The sequence below is a fragment of the Artibeus jamaicensis genome, unplaced genomic scaffold, assembly GCF_021234435.1.
Source record: "Artibeus jamaicensis isolate MK-2021 breed Jamaican fruit bat unplaced genomic scaffold, CSHL_Jam_final contig_374, whole genome shotgun sequence".
In the NCBI taxonomy this organism is placed as follows: domain Eukaryota; kingdom Metazoa; phylum Chordata; class Mammalia; order Chiroptera; family Phyllostomidae; genus Artibeus; species Artibeus jamaicensis.
The window spans coordinates 976426-993265 of NW_026521808.1; the positions used below are offsets into that span (position 1 = coordinate 976426).

The 16840-nt window shown below is 46.0% G+C and overlaps 1 protein-coding gene and 1 pseudogene across 1 annotated transcript; both read right to left on the minus strand.

The window, feature by feature from the left end:
- Positions 1-1562: 1562 nt before the first annotated feature.
- Positions 1563-5105, minus strand: LOC128627303 (uncharacterized). The gene is given in 4 exon segments (XM_053664501.1): positions 1563-3533; positions 3535-3555; positions 3557-4015; positions 4017-5105. Coding segments are annotated over 4 exon segments (3537 nt in total). The 3' UTR covers positions 1563-1565.
- A 10016-nt stretch (positions 5106-15121) lies between these two features.
- On the minus strand, positions 15122-16454 carry LOC128627304 (elongation factor 1-alpha 1-like; annotated as a pseudogene).
- Between the last annotated feature and the right edge of the window lie 386 nt (positions 16455-16840).

A 16840-nucleotide genomic window follows, 5' to 3' on the forward strand; every position in this document is an offset into this window, starting at 1 on the left:
GCATTCTTCTCCTAAGGCTGCACATAATCCTCCCTGTTTGAAAAATAATAGGTCTAACCCTCTTCTATTTTGTAGGGCTACTTCTGCTAGGGAGTCGACTTGCCTTTCTAGGTAGACTACCTGATCTTGTAGCAGGGAAATGTCTTTAGAGAAGGTCTGGGAAAGCACCTTCAAGCTATTGTCATTATGCACATAAGCTCCTGCTCCTACTGCTGTCGAGCCTATAATTCCTATGGTAGCTATTATGGGGATCAGAAGCGGGTTCCTCTTAACTCGCCTTGGTGGTTCTAGCAAGAAGGTGGGATCCCCTCTATAGAGGTACACTTGCGGGATAATATATGCACTAACACACAGGGTAGGACCGGTAGGAATCAGGCATTTGAATATTCCTTGGGTACAAATGAACCACACCCCTTCAGGAGCCCTGGGAAACTGGGGATCACTACTCCGGCTGATAGTGATGTGGACTTGATTTAAACAATAACTGCTATAGTTAGAAGAGGTGAGATTATAGTTTCCTAGTATGTAGCAGGTCCCATTTCCATGGAACTCATCTAAGGTTAATGTTCCATCTTCTTCACAGCTCTCTATAGCTGAGATTGGGACTGTGCCTAATGTTATCCCTGAGGTGTTTATCCCTATCCCTACATAAAAGGGAGACCTGGGGCTCAAGCACAGCCAGCAAGATTCAGTGATTTCTGGCTGGGTCTCATTTAGGAAGGGGAAGACTTTATCAAGTAATTCATAGGTAGACGTCCCTTCCTGTGGTCTATGCGCATCCTTTGGGGGCCACGGTGCCCCCCTTGTCAGTAAGGGGGCTGAGCTAGTTCTCTCCCCTTCCTTTGGGGTAGGTGTCAGGGACGGATTCCCTGAGGGAAGTACCCTGCTGGGCGGTTTGGCTGGTCCAGGAGGTCGGGGTGGCAGCCCCTCACCTAGACCCCTCAGTAGTGGCCTGTTCCCGAAAGGTAGCCTTTTAATTGTAATGAAGGTTCCTGGGTCAGTTTCTCCTTCTATATAAAGTCTTATTCCCCAGGTACGGCCTTTTGTCCAGTCGGGGGGCGTCGGGGTTTAGGACAGTTATGGTGGTAGGGTTACAGTTGTCCTTTCGGCAGTCCTCAGGTTTGGGTGGCCTTCTTTCCCTGAGGAGGGTTATGTGCTTATCTGTTCCCTCCCCCTGGCGTCCAGCCCATTGCGAGGGTTTCACAACCCCATGCTTTACAATAGAATTCTCTAAACCCTCCACACCTGAGTTGTGTTTTTCTAGTGGTCTCGGGGCACCCGTATGAATTAATAAACCACAGGCCGTAATTTTTGGCTGAGTTTTCGCAAGGGGAGAATGGGACTTGCCTTGGGCGGGGGACGAGGGTGTTCATAACAGGTATGGCCGCCTGGGAGTCACAGAACCGATCATCAAAAAACTTAGAGAAATCAGTCTTTAGGGAAACCGGAGCACCTCCCCACGTATAGTTGGTGGCAATCACAGTACCATCAGCAGTCCTGATCAGCACCCATTCTTGGATCCTAAACCCCCTTCCCAGTAGGGGGGCCTAGGACTACTAGGATTGTCAGGATTTGAAGAATTTTACTCGTAAGGGTTCCCCTGAAACTGGCTGTACACTCCATTTTTCACTCTCGTCAGGTGTTGGGGCCGGCTTGATGTGGGCAAGATGTATCCAGTAGGGTTTTTCTGCCACTCGCACGGCTGAAGGTGTGCTCAACAGTACCTGGTACGGCCCAATCCAGCGGGGCTCGAGACTCCCCCTTCGATGATTTAGGATCCACACCCACTGTCCAGGCTCCGGAGCTTCTGCTCCTTGCTCTTTAGGATATCTCTCCTGCTGGAGAGCTCTCACCTCACGGCGGATGTTCTGCAAAGCCTGCAAGGACTTGAGGAAGTTAGAGTTAGTTAGTTCTAATTCCTCAGCAGTGAGTTTGGGAACTAGAGGAATAGGCTGTCCAAACATAATTTCATATGGTGCCCAAGTCTTGACATAAGGTGTACACCTTACCCTGAAGAGGGCGAAAGGGAGTAGCTCAACCCAGTTTCCGCCGGTCTCTTCCCTTAATTTCATTAAAGTTTCCTTTAAGGTTCTGTTCATTCTTTCTACCTGACCCGAACTCTGGGGCCTGTATATACAATGTAGTTTCCAGTTAATTCTTAGCCTTGTGGCAAGTTCTTGTGAAACCTTGGATACAAAAGCGGGCCCATTGTCTGATCCTATGGCTAGGGGTATTCCATACCTAGGGATAATTTCTCTTATTAATAACTTGCAGACTGTGGACGCAGTCTCACCTCTGGTGGGAAAGGCTTCTACCCACCCAGAGTAAGTGTCTACTAGTACTAAAAGGTATCTGTATCTAGACGTGCCTTTTGCCATTTCAGTGAAATCTATTTCCCATAGTTCTCCAGGAAATTTTCCTCTATATCTAATAAATGGAGGCAATCTCTTATTTTGGGCGTTAACCTTAGCACAAACCTGACACCTAGCGGTTACTGAACGAACTGCATCCCTGAATCCTAGCCCTAGGTAATATTTCCTAACTAGCGTGTCTAGCTTGTTTTGACCTAAGTGGGCACTGGTGTGAATGTCTTGTATCACCTTCCCTAGTACTCCCTGGGGTAAAAATATCCTTGAATCTGGCAAAACTATCCACCCAGCTTGGTTTTTGTTTCCTCCTAACTTTTCTCCGAGTTGTTCTTCCTCAGCAGTGTAGTGAGGGGACGGTGGAAGGTTTGGAAGAGGAAGCAGTGGCAGCACAGTCCTTTTTTGCGCGGCTGCTTCTCTCGCAGCTGCGTCTGCAAGGTTATTTCCTCTAATGATTGGCGTCTCGCCCCGCTGATGCCCTCTGCAGTGGATTATGGCTACCTTAGCAGGGAGCCAAATGGCATCGAGAAGGGCTAAAATTTCTTCTTTGTTTTTAATGTCCTTGCCTCCTGCAGTCAGGAGGCCCCTTTCTTTATATATTGCACCATGTATGTGGGCCGTGGCAAAGGCATATCGGCTGTCAGTGTAAATGTTTACAACCTTACCTTCAGCCATCCTCAGGGCCTGAGTCAGTCCGATTAACTCAGCCTTCTGCGCCGAAGTTCCAGCAGGCAATGCCTGCTTCCACAATACCTCAGTCTCAGTGGCCACTGCCACCCCAGCAAGGCGTTGTCCATCTTGAATATAGCTGCTCCCATCTGTGTAGAGGGTGAGATCTGGCTTCTCATATGCCTGGTCCCTCATGTCTGGCCGAGACCCAGGAACTGCATCCAGCACATGGGAGCAATCATGAATAATGGTGGGATCTGGGGCTGGCAGTAAGGTGGCTGGGTTCAACGCCGTTGTTTTCAAAAACGTTACGGCCGGAGGATTCAACAGCTGAGCCTGAAACTGGGTAAGCCGTGCATTTGACAGCCACCTGTCAGGCGGGGCTCTCAATATCTGCTCTAAATAGTGTTCTCCAATTATCTGAATATCTTGACCTAGAGTCAGTTTACTGGCTTCTTTCACCAGCACGGAAGTTGCGGCTAATGCCCGTAGGCAGGCCCGGCCAACCCGAGGCCACGGGGGTCTAATTTCTTGGATAGATAGGCCACAGGTCTCCTCCACGGCCCTAACTCTTGACTTAGTACCCCGAGGGCTACTCCCCCCTTCTCAGCTACAAAGAGCTGAAAGGGTTTAGTCAGGTCAGGCAGGGCCAGTGCAGGGGCGGTGGTCAGGGCCTCCTTTAATGCTTGGAAGGCCTGCCTCTCTTTCTGTGTCCATGTGAAAAAGTCCTCCTTTCCTCTGGTTAACTCATGGAGAGGCCGGGCTAACTCCGCAAAGCCCAGTATCCAGAGCCTGCAATATCCCACGGCCCCCAGAAATTCCCGTACTTGCCTCTTGTTGGTGGGCTCAGGAATCTGCATCACGGCCTGAATCCGTTGGCTGGATAGCATCCTTTGTCCGCCCTGCAGATTATAGCCCAGATAACTCACGGTCTGTCTGGCAATCTGGGCCTTCTTAGCAGACACTCGGTACCCCCTTCTCCTCTAGCTCTCGCAGAAGGTCTTTTGTCGCAGTTTCACATTCCTTCGGACTCGTGGCCGCGATGAGCAGGTCATCTACATACTGCAAGAGCACTACGGAGGGGTGAGAGGTGCGGAAGGGTTGCAAGTCCTTGCCCAATGCTTCACTAAATATAGTGGGAGAGTTCTTATAACCCTGCGGCAGGCGGGTCCAGGTGTATTGCCCAATTAGTCCATTTTCTGGATCATCCCACTCAAATGCGAAAATCTCCTGGCTTTTTGGCGCCAGTGGAATACAAAAGAAAGCGTCTTTTAAGTCTAGTACTGAGTAGTAGACATGGGTCGGAGGCAGTGAGCTCAACAGGGTGTACGGGTTAGGCACAGTGGGGTGAATAGTTTCTACTCGGGCATTCACTTCCCTTAAGTCCTGCACGGGCCGATAATCTTGGGTCCCAGGTTTCTGGACTGGTAGTAAGGGCGTGTTCCAGGCTGATTGGCATTCCCTCAAGATGCCTGCCTCCAGGAGGCGCTTGAGGTGCCGGGCTATGCCCTGCCTAGCCCGAGCTGGGACGGGATACTGTCGCACTCTGACCGGGCTGGCTGTGCTCTTCAGCTGGACGATTACTGGGGGCTGGTGCGCTGCCAGCCCTGGCGGGTTGGTCTCTGCCCAGACCCCAGGTATCTCAGAAAGCAGGTCTTGCGGGACATCATCCCCCTCCTTACCTTCGAGGAGGGCTGCGAGCAAGTACTCCTCTGAGATTGGCACGGTTACCTCTAGCTGGACCCCAGGCTTAGCTTCCGCTGGGCCTTCTCCACCCGGCTGGCCGCTCCCTCGGAAGGTAATAGTGGCCTGAAGTTTTTGCAGTAAATCTCTCCCAAGTAAGGGGTAAGGGCAATCTGGGATGATTAGGAAGGAGTGAGTAATAGTGCCTGAACCCAAATTCGTTATCCGGGCCGTGGTCCACGGATATGTTTCCTCTTTTCCTGTTGCCCCCACTACCTTAGTTTTTGCTTTCTGCACTTTTCCTTGTGGCTGCTTTAGGACAGAAAAGGTGGCTCCCGTGTCGACGAGGAAGTTTATTGGTTTCCCCTCAACATCTAAAGTGACCATGGGCTCTTGGGAGCCTACAGGGATGGAGCCCCGGCCCCGTCAGTCCAAGGTTTGGAGCAGCACAGCAGGTCCCGCCCCCTGCTCCATCTTCTTGGGGCATTCTCGTTTCCAATGGCCTTTCTCCTTGCAGAATGCACACTGGTCTTTGTCTAATGACTGCCTCTGATTCCTGTGTCTCCTTTCCCTTTTCTGATTCTTGGGAGGGGGTTTTTGGGCTGCAATCAGGATTTTTGCAACCTCCTTTGCCCTCCCTATTTCTGGGTCGTCCCTGTTCACATACACTTTCTGGGCGATCTCTACTAATCTACTGATATTTTCTCCTTCAAACCCTTCTATTTTTTTGTAACTTCTTTCTAATATCTGGGGCAGCCTGGGTTACGAAGGCAATATTTAGCAGCCTCCAATTCTCTGGAGCTCTTGGGTCGAGTGGGGTATAGACTCTGTAGGCTTCTGTAAGTCTCTCCAAAAATGCCGCGGGAGACTCTTCCCTTCCTTGTATTATCTCACTAATCTTGCTAAAATTTGTTGGTTTCTTAGCTGCTGCCTTTAGCCCTCTAAGCAGAGCCCGGCGGTACTGGAGTAGCGCCTCCCTTCCCCCACTCGAATTTGGGTCCCAATCAGGGGGATCCCCGGGTAAAATGTCTTGCACTTCCCGCCTCCCATATGCTGTCTCTCCCTCCTCCCCCATCACTGCCTTCGCAGCCTCCCTCATTATCCTATCCCGTTCTTCCGAGGTAAAGAGGGTCTGCAAAATCTGCTGACAATCATCCCAGGTGGGCTGATGAGTCCTGAAAATAGTTTCTAGCAAGGAAATCAGCCCCTGCGGCTTTTCTGAAAACGGAGGGTTTTGATGTTTCCAATTGTATAAATCACTGGTTGAAAAGGGGACATAAATTAGCCGGGGTGGTGCCCGCGGGGGTGCATCTGGCGCTGGCGGTACTTCCCTAAGGGGTAAGAGGGCGGCGCCGCTCTGGGGCGGTGCCTCCCTCGCCCCGTACCGACTTCCTCCCCTTGTGTGTGGAGGACTTTGCACTCCTTCCCTCTGGGTGGTGTCGGGTTGAGGCTGCCCTCCCTCGCCCCTGGTGGTGTCAGGAGGCTGCCCTCCCTCGCCCCCTGGTGGTGTCGGGTTGAGGCTGCCCTCCCTCGCCCCTGGTGGTGTCAGGCTGAGGCTGCGCTCCCTCGCCCCTGGTGGTGTCAGGCTGAGGCTGAAAGTAGGGAGGGGGTGCCGAAGGGGAATCTAAGAACTCCTCAGAGTCCCCTTGCAAGACGGGGTAAAGCCTTGGCCCCCCTTTTTCCGGTGGCGTCTGCTGCGGCGAGCGTCCCGGGGCCCCTCTGGGCCTGTTGCCTCCGCCTCGGGGTGCCGCCAGACACACTGCCTGCCTTTCCCTGCGCCCTTTACTCTGGCACCGCCGTATATATCTCGGGCGGTCCGCTGCAATGTCCACCCAGACATTTATATATATTATTTGATCGGGGTGGGGCACCCGGTACACTACCCCTCTGACAGCGAACAGAAGGGGCAAATCAAAGGTTCCTTCGGAGGGCCACCCAACACCGAAAGCCGGCCACTCCAGTTCACTGAGGGTCCGGAGGATTTCAGGATCAGGTGCTGGTCCGCCGTAACCCTGCGCTCGCCTCTGAAAATCAGAAAAATTATTTAATAGACAATCGAGGGGCGACCCATGTACGGATCCACTCTGGCCCATCCTGATGCGCTGGACGACCTCGGGGATCTCAGAGGCGAGAACACTGACAACTATGACTAACAGAAAACACACACACACACACACAAAAAAAAAAAAACAAAACAAAAACCCAAGCACTCTCTTATCACACACACAGGCGAACCGCGGCTCTCAAGCATACATCTCGCAGCGCAGCGCAGCGCAGCGCGAAAACCAGGTGCGACCAAGTCGCGGGAGCCAAGCTCCGTTTCCCGAGAGCGTCCTCTCCTTGGGAAACCCCCGGGGGTCTGCCGGTAGCGTCCTACCTACCCCCTCGGGGCTAAAAGGTCTAGACCACCGAAACCGAATGAGGATCCTCCCAGAACTTACCGGGCCCGGCTGCTCTCTCAGTTTCTGGACGAAACTTCCCTCCTGGGAAGTGGATCTCGCTGGGGCCTCCAAATGTTGCATTCGATGGGCGAGAAATCAGACATCCAGAAACTTAGAGCTTATGATGGTATTTATTGGCCAAAAGTTTCTTTTTACCTGCGCAGGGCGGCTTCCTTCCCCCTGACGGGAGTCAGGTAGCTTCTCAGGGCTACAACATGGAAGCCGCACGTGGCTTACAAACTATGGGGTTTTTATAGGGCAGAGCAAGCGAATGCGGGCTTACAGAAGCAGATGTGGCGGTTAGCTATTAGCTAGGTTGCTAAATTGAAAACGGCGAGGGTCTCTCTAATTGGTGGGTATTGCTGCTGGTGGGCCCTGGTTAGTTACCTTATTTGGCTAGAATTTTTCTTTTTTTTTTTTTGAACCCAACTGTTCCCGGAGGATTATTTATTACCCAGTCTCAGGAACTGCAGATGCCTAACGGCTATCCCTATGTTTCCACTACTAATGGCCATTACAACTGTAATTTATTGCTTCTTCTCGCCGATCGTTTAAGGTTGGTATCGGATCAGTCCCGAATGAAAAATGAAGACGTTAAGGCACAGAGAGATTGAAAGCCCTTTGCAGCTTGCAGTTCCTATCCATCTAGAGTCGCTGGACCGAGTGGGAGCCACTTGTGGACTTTGAAATTTTCTAGCAGCCACATAGAGGAAAAATGTAAAAAGATAAAATGATTTTTTAATAATTAATTGTACTTAACCTAACTATTCAGAATATCTCAATATGTAAGCAATACACCATATTATAAATGGGACAATTTACATTAATTTTTGCATCAAGTCTTTCAGGCATGTGTTTTACACTTAGAACACCTATTTGAACTCCACAGACAGGTCCATGTCAAGTGCAATAGTCGCAGGTTTATTGCAATTGTATGTGGAATCTTTTGCCATTATCTTTCCTAATTGCTGCTGACAAAAGAGAGCAGTTACTGATTTTCTTTCCAACCTCCTCTGCCAACCAAAGAATAGAAAATGTTCAGTTTTATATTTACTGTGGCTTAAAAAAAACATTGGTTTTTCCTCACATAACTTTTAATTATCAAGAACTTATTTTGGTGTATGCCAAGGTAATAATGACCTAAGTTGACTTTTTTTTTAATTTTATTTAGTTACTTTTCAAGTACATTTTTTTTCTCTTCCCCCCCCCCCCCCCCGCCTGGTCTCCCCCCTCCCTCCCCTAAGTTGACTTTTTATAGCTAACCAAAGCTCCCAGTATCAACCAATTCATGAGTAGTTCATTATTTCCCCCCTCATGTTATATTATTTCATCAGTACACGTTTGGCTGAATAAGTCTGAGATATTCGTTTATGGTTCTCCTATGGGCTTCATCTTTGTCTAATACTCATCTGATCTGTTAGCAAAGCCTAGCAGCTTTGCTTTCAAAGGAGGTGCAGAACCTGATATTATTTTACCACCCTCACTGCTGTCATTGCCATCATTATGGCTCTCCTAGTTTTTTTCAGTGGCCTCCCTTCACTGAAGGCCACTGAAAGGAAGTGGCCTTCCCTACTTTTCCCAAATAGTGTCTTCTCAACACAGCAGCTGGAAAGAGCCATTCAACTATAAGTAAGGCCGTGTCCCTCCTCTGCTCAAAGCCCTTTTTTAATGGCTTCCCTTCTGTAAAGGGGTGAAGAGCGGCCCCCCGAAAGATATGTGCTAACTCCTGGACCCTGTGATTGTGACCTTATTTGGAGAAAGGGTCTTTGTAGATATAATTATCTCAAAATGAAATCATCCTGGATTGCCCAAGTGGGCCCCAAATCCAACAACAAATATCCTAAAAGAGAAGGGAAAAGAAACACAGACAGAAGAGAAGACCATGTGAAGATAGAGGCAGAGATTGGAGTGATTTCAGTCTTCCAGCTTCTATAAATGTGAGAGAGTAAATTTCTGTTATTTAAAGCCACCAAGTTTGGGGTTACTTGTTATGGTAACCCCAGGGATCTAATATACCATCTCACTAAGAGTAAAAGCCACACTGTCTCTTGGCTATTCAGGACTACTCCAGGCACATTCTTCCCTCTTCCTTGAGTGTACCTTGTTTACTTAGTATTAGCCTTATGAAGCCAGGAAATTTTTGTCTATTTTGTTCACTGCTATATGCCCTGCTCCTAGAAAATATTCAGTAAATATTTATTGAATGCATCTGTCTTTTGAACCCCAACACTTCATGGACCTTCCCTTACCAGCCAAAGCAGCTCCTCCTCCCCTTCTGATGAAACTGATTCTGCCTTTCTTGGAGATCTTGTAGTGAATTCTGGTCAGTTGCTGAGCAAAGAGATGTCGTTTGTCCTTGTGCCCTACTCCCCACCCATCCCTCATTATCTCCAATCCCAACCCTTGGGGAGGTGGGAATGTTGGAATGGAGTTGTCATGTGCATTCCCCTGGCACACTCCTTAACTACATACCCAGAGAGGGCTCAAAGGACATTCCTTTTACCAAAAACTCTTAGGCATACTTTGGTCAAAGTTCTGAAAAACTAGTCTGGGAAAGGAGGCAGGAAATGTTGTCATGGAAACAGATTTGCACTCGCAGTGGGAATTTTAAGGGGTCCTGGAGCAGCAGAGGCCAAGTAGTGGCATTATGATAAGCAGCAGACTGCTAGCTGAAACCAGAATGGTCTCTCCCCATGGATCTTTCATCGTGGCAAACTGATCACAGTGTCCTGTTAATAGGCCACCTGTCGTAGACCATGATCTGTATCACCCCAACCACCAACAACAAAAACTCTAGGTGTGGTGAATGGCAGCTTGCCATTCAGTTCACAGGCTCAAAACCCTCAAGTAAAGGTGAGGCCAGGTACATTTAACATTACAGTGTATACTGTGTTTCAAACTTTTTTTCTACTTTCCTCTGGGAACATAGAATACCACTGTGTTTCTCTGATCAGAAATGGAGTCTTAGTCCTTGCCCCATTCACTATAGAACCCCCTGTGGTTCTTTCCCCAATCCCTGATTGCTTAATTGGAATAAACACAATTGGCAGATGGAAACATTCCCACAGGGGCTTCCTGACTCAAGGACTGAGGACAATTATAAACAGAAAGGTCAAAAGGAAGCTTCCCCAGCACTGTCCCTTCAATCCTCTGGTACATTATCATAATTAAATCCCTAGGGACTGGCTTGATCACTTCATTGTCTCCAAAGACCTCATGCTGGTCCACCCCATTAATGACATCCTGCTGAGGCATAGGAAGTAGCAAATATTTCACCACAGGATGAGAGATAAGCCCCAGGAAAATTCAGGGGCCCAACACTTCTGTGAAGTTTCTGGGCATCAGGGGGCTGAGGCCTATTGAGATGCTTTCTCGAAAGAGAGAAATGACTTGCTGTACCTCAACCATACTGCCACTAAGAAAGAAGCACAATGCCTGGTGGGCCTCTTTCTGGAGGTTGCAAACCCCAGTAGGATGCTACACAGAGCCTTTTCCACACCTTAATGAGAGAGTCACAGCTGAAGCCTCTGAAATTTGGGGTAAAAGTAAAATGAAGACACAGGCACGTCCACACACACACACATACACACACGCCAATTTGCCAGCAGGAAAAGTTCCTGACTTGCTTTAGTCCTTAATTAGAAAGGAATGACTGTATGATACAAGTCGTCTCAAGACCTGAGCTACACGTTGTGAACTGGCCTTGTGTGACCAACCAAGCCATAAAATCCAGAATGAGCAGCAGCACTCCACTGTCAGGTACAGTGGTGCAGCTTCCGGGGAAAATAGTCTGGCAGCTCCTCGGAAGATTAAGGAGAGTTGCCTTAAGATCAGCAATTCCACCCCTAGGTGTATATACCCAAAAGATTTGGAAACAAAGACTCAAACATGATGCCAGGGCAGGGACTCGCCAAAAGGTAGAAACAACCCAATGTCCATCTACACAGTTGAATGGAGAAACTAAAGATGGCCTATCCATGCAGTGAAATATTTTTAGGCCATAAAAAGGAATTAAGTACTGGTACATGCTCCAGCATGGAGGAAACTCAAAAACATCATGCTAAGTCAAATAAGTCAAACACACAGGGACAAATATTGGGGTAGGCAAAGGTAGATTTACAGTTGTGAGTATACAAAACACAGAGTTTATTTTTGTATTATTATTTATGCTTGTGTTATATATTTTCCCCCTACAAACACTGTAAACCTACTTTTGCCCACTCCTGTATTGTATGATTCCATGCATTTGAAATAGCCAGAATAGGCATCCTAGCACAGGCAATAGGAATGTGAGTGAGGAAGCTTCCAGAATATTATAGCCTCCAGCCATCCAGTCACCCTCAACCATCTAGTCATTTCAGCTGAATCTCCAGACATTATGGAGCAGAGAGAAAACATTCTCACTGCGTCCTGTCTGAAATTCTCAGCATAGGGTAACCTGATTATGTACTGATCAGGAATCAAAACCACAACCTTTTGGTTTGCAGGATGATGCCCTTACCAACTGAGCCAGGGCCAAGCATCATTTCTGTTGTATTGTATGGTTGAAGCTGTCACAAGCCTACCCACATTAAAAGGGAGGTGGTATCGACCCCACCTCTCAATGAGAGGAGTGTCAAAGAATTTTGGGACCCTAGTTTAAAACCGCTACATTTATCAAGACCTAAGTTACTGGTGCACTGGCCAAACTGGTGACTTAAATGGGGATGTGATAGAAATTTCCTTCTCTGCATTTTTCAAGTCTTTGATAATGGAACTAATTTTTGACATTGTCCCCTAAGTATGCAATGTTTCTTTTGACTTACCCTTTGGCTGGAAGGTGGAGCTCCAGGGGTTTCCATTTGGACTTTTCTGCCATGATTTCCTCATTCCATGGTTTAGGAAATCAATGGGGGGGAGGATTCTGCTGATTTTTAAAATTTTAGCCGTTCTGCTCTGTATATAGTGGCATCTTACAATGCTTTTAATATGCATTGTCTTAATTGCTAATAATATTGAACAATTTTGTGTATTCTTATTTTCCATCTTTATATTCTCTTCAGTGAAATGTCTGTTCATATCTTTTACCTATTTTCTGATTAGATTATTCATGTTATTTAATTGTTGAATTTTAAGAGCTCTTCATATATTTTTGATATGAGTCTTTTTGCAGATATGTGGTTTGCAAACATTTTCTCCCAGTCTTTCCATACTTCTTACAAGGTATTTTGTAGAGCAAAAGTTTTAATTTTAATAAAGCACAGCTTATCAATTTTTTCTTTTATGGCTTGTGCTTTTGGTGGCATGTCTAAGAACTCATCACCAGGCCCTAGGTTTCAAATATCCTCTCTTCTATAAGTTTTTTAAAAATTTTATTTATTTATTTTTAGAGAGAGTAGAAAAGAGGGACAAAGAGAGGGAGATAAACATGGATGCAAATGAGATGCTTTGATCGGTTGCCTCTCTCTTAGACACCTCTACCAGGGAAAAGAACCTATAACTCGGGCATGTGCCCTAACCAGGAATCCAACCACCAACCTTTACCTTCACAGAATGATGCCCAACCAACTGAGCCACACTAGCCAGGGCTAAAAGTTTTATAGTTTTACATATTAGATATGAATATGATCCATTTGTCATTAATTTTTATATAAGGTATGAGGTTTGGGTTAAAATCTTTTTTTATATAAAATCTTTCTTTTTTTCTTTTCTTAAGATTTTATTTATTTATTTTTAGAGAGAGGAGAAGGGAGGGAGAAAGAGAGGGAGAGAAACATCAGTGTGTGGTTGCCTCCCGAGCGCCCCCTACTGGGGACCTGGCCCCACAACCCAGGCGTGTGCCCTGAGTGGGAATCCAACCTGTGACCCTTTGGCCCGCAGACCGTGCTCAATCCACTGAACCACGCCAGCCAGGGTAAAATTGTTTTTTTTATTTTTGTTTGCTTTGTTTTGTTTTGTCTGTGCATGTCCAATTGCTCCAGCACCATTTGTTAAAAAGACTGTCTTTTACCCATGAAATTGCTTTTGTGCCTTTTTCCAAGACCAGTTTTAACTAATTTATCTGAGTTTATTTCTGGGTTCTGTATTTTATTCCATTATCTGTGTCATCTGTGTGTCTATTCCTCTAACAATATCACAAGTCTTGATGACTGTAGCTATATAATAAGCCTTAACTTTGTGTAAAGAGCTTTTTTTTAAAGATTTTTTATTTATTCATCTTTACAGGGGAAGGGAAAGAGAGAGGGAGAGAAATATCAATGTATGGTTGGCTCTCATGCATCCCCTACTGGGATCTGGCCTGCAATCCAGTCATGTGCCCCAACTGGGAATTGATCCGCGACCCTTTGGTTCACAAGCCTGTGCTCAATCCACTGAGCTACACCAGCCGGGGCGTGTAAAGAGCTCTGTGTGTTGACCTTGCATCCTCATTAGTTATGGGAGTTTTTCTGCAGATTCCTTGGGATTTTCTATGAAGATAATTACATCTGTAAATTGAGACAGTTTTATTTCTTCCTCCCCAATCTGTGTGCCTTTTGTTTCTTTTTTTGTTTTCTTCTTTTTTTGACTTATTGCACTGCTGAGAACTTCCAATCACATGTTGAACAAGAGTAGTGAGAGTGGACATCCTTATCTGTTCCTAATCTTAGTAGAAACATGTCTAGTTTTTCACCATTAAGTATGATGTTAGGCATATGTCTTCTGTAGATGTTCATTAACAGCTTGAGGCCCTGGCTGGAATAGCTCAGTGGATTGAGCTAGGGCCTCTGAACCAAAGGATCATGGTTCGATTCCCAGTCAGGGCACATGCCTGGGTTGCGGGCCCGGTCTCCAGTCGGGGTCATCTGAGAGGTAACCACAAATTGATGTTTTTCTCCCTCTCTCTCTAAAAATAAATAAATTAAAAAAATAAAAAAACAGCTTGAGGATGTTCTCTCTCTCTTCCTAGTTTTATTAGAGTAGTTGTCATGAATTTATGTGAGGTTTCGTCAAATGCTCGTCCTGCATCAATTGACATAATTATGGGACTTTCCTTCTTTTTCTTGTTCATGTGGTGGATTGCATTGATTGGTTTTTTGGTTTTCGTATATTAAATGAGTGTTGCAGTTCTAGGATAAACCTTACCTGGTTATGGTGTATAAAATCTTATATACTTGTAAATTCTACTTGCTACCATCTTGTTAAGAATTTTCAAATTTAGCCCTGGCTGGTGTAGCTCAGTGGATTGAGCTCGGGCCTGCAAACCAAAGGATAGTGATTTAATTCCCAGTCAGGGCACATGCCTGGGTTGCAGGCCAGTTCCCAGCAGGGGATGCACGAGATGCAACCATACATTGATATTGCTCTCCGTCTCTCCTTCTCTTCCCCTCTAAAGATAAATAAATAAAATATTTAAAAAGAAAGAATTTTCAAATTTACATTCATTAGGCATATTGGTCTGAAGTTTTTTCAAAATTATTTTTACTGTAGTTTTCTGATTTGGGCATCAGAGTTATACTGTCCTTACACACTGAGTTGAGAAGTGTTTGATTTGGACTTGTGACAACAATTTCATTTTCTCTCATTAAACTTTGTTTTAATGGGTCTCAAAATTCTGTGACATGTTTTTGGTCAAGTTGTTTCCATTAAAAAGTACTGATTTAAAAGCTAATAACTTTAAAATTGTCACACTGAGACAACCAAATGGTCCACAAAGCATTCTCCTTTCCTTCTGAAGACTTTATGATGCATTGTAATCATTAATCAGTGTTTTACTATTAAGCTCAAGTAGTCAATTGATACAAACAGTTCTTGTGTGTGTGTCTGTTTTTTTTTATCTTTTGACTTTTCAGATAAAATTTATTATTACATTTGGGATTTCTTTAGTAAACCATAACACATGGGATCTGTGCGTGTCTTTTTATGGTTGCATGAAGAGACAACCAGCACTGAGACTGCTCCTCCACTACTAATTAAGTCAGGAGTGGCAGGTGTTTGGGATAATATTCACTTAGCCTTCTGCGCTTTCTGGGCAGACTTGATGGCTTTGCCAGCTCTAGCCGCCTTCTTGTCCACTGCTTTGATGACACCCACAGCAACTGCCTGTCTCATGTCACAAACAGAAAACAGCCCAGAGGAGAGTAGTCGGAGCACCTCCCAACACACATGGGCTTGCCTGGAACCATATAAAAAAATGGCACGGCCCTGGCTGGTGTAGCTCAGTGGATTGAACGCAGGCTGTGAACCAAAGCATCGCTGGTTTGATTCCCAGTCGTGGTACATGCCTGGGTTGTGGGCCAAGAGGCAACCACACACTGAGGTTTCTCTCCCTCTCTTTCTCCTTCCCTTCCCCTCTCTGTAAAAATAAATAAATGAAAACTTTTTAAAAAAAGAGCCAGCTTACCCTTCTCCAGGCTTCTTTTTAAGATAAATAATAAATAAATCGATAATCAATAAAAATTAAAATGGCAGCATCACCAGGTTTCAAAAAATTCGGGCCATCTTCCACTCTTTTATCAGAACAGCAATCAATCTTCTCCTTCAGCTCAGCAAATTTGCAAGCAATGTGAAGTATGTGACGATCCAGCACAGGTGCATGTCCAACACTGACTTGGCCTGGATGGTTCAGGATAATCACCTGAGCCAGAAAGCTAGCTGCTTTCATTGGTGGGTCATTTTTACTGTCACCAGCCACATTGCTATGACAAACATCTTTGACAGACAGGTTCTTTACTTATTTATTTATTTTTACAATTTATCTTTGGACAGAGGGGAAGGGAGGGAGAAAGAGAGGGAGAGAAACATCAATGTGTGCTTGCCTCTCATGTGCCCCACACTGGGGACCGGGCCTGCAACCCAGACATGTGCCCTGACTTGGAATCCAACCTGTGACCCTTTGGTTCACAGGCCAGTGCTAAGTTTACTGAGCCACACCAGCCAAGGCGATAGACAGGTTCTTGATGTTGTATCCCGCATTGCCCCCAGGAAGAGCTTCACTCGGAGCTTCATGGTGCATTTCAACAGCTTTTACTCTAGTTGTAGCATTGACTGGAGCAAAGGTGACCACCATGCAGGGTTTGAGAACATCAGTCTCCACTTGGCCCACAGGGACAGCACCAGTACCACCAATTTTGTAGACATCCTGAATGGGCAGACACAGGGCCCTGTCACTTGAGTGACTTCGTGGCAGGATGTGATCCAGAGCTTCACAAAATGTGGTTCCACTGACATTGCCATCTTTACAGGGGACCTTCTATCCCTTGAACCAAGGCATGTTAGCATTGTCACCATTTCAAACAAAAATTGGCACAAATGCTACTGTGTCAGGTTTGTAGCCAATTGTATTTGTTTATAATTTGTAAAAATGTTTTTACTGATTATAGAGAGGTAAGAGGGTGGAGAGAGGGAGAGAGGAATATTGATCTGAGAAAAAAACATTGTTGGTTGCCTCCTGTATGCACCCTGACCAGGGATCAAATCTGCAACTCTTGGGGTGATGCTCCAACCAACCGGGCCACCTAGCCAGGGCTAAAAGCCACACTATTTTAAATGCGACAATAATGGATATGAAGTCAGAATTTTTCATAAGACATGAAAAAGACTATCATTGATAATAATAAGGTCAAATTTTCATATTTCAGATGGAAATTAGATTGCTTTCACTCTCGGAGAAGCACTTTATAGATGTCCTTGTAGGCAAAAAGAGTGTCTCCCTATCTGAAATTG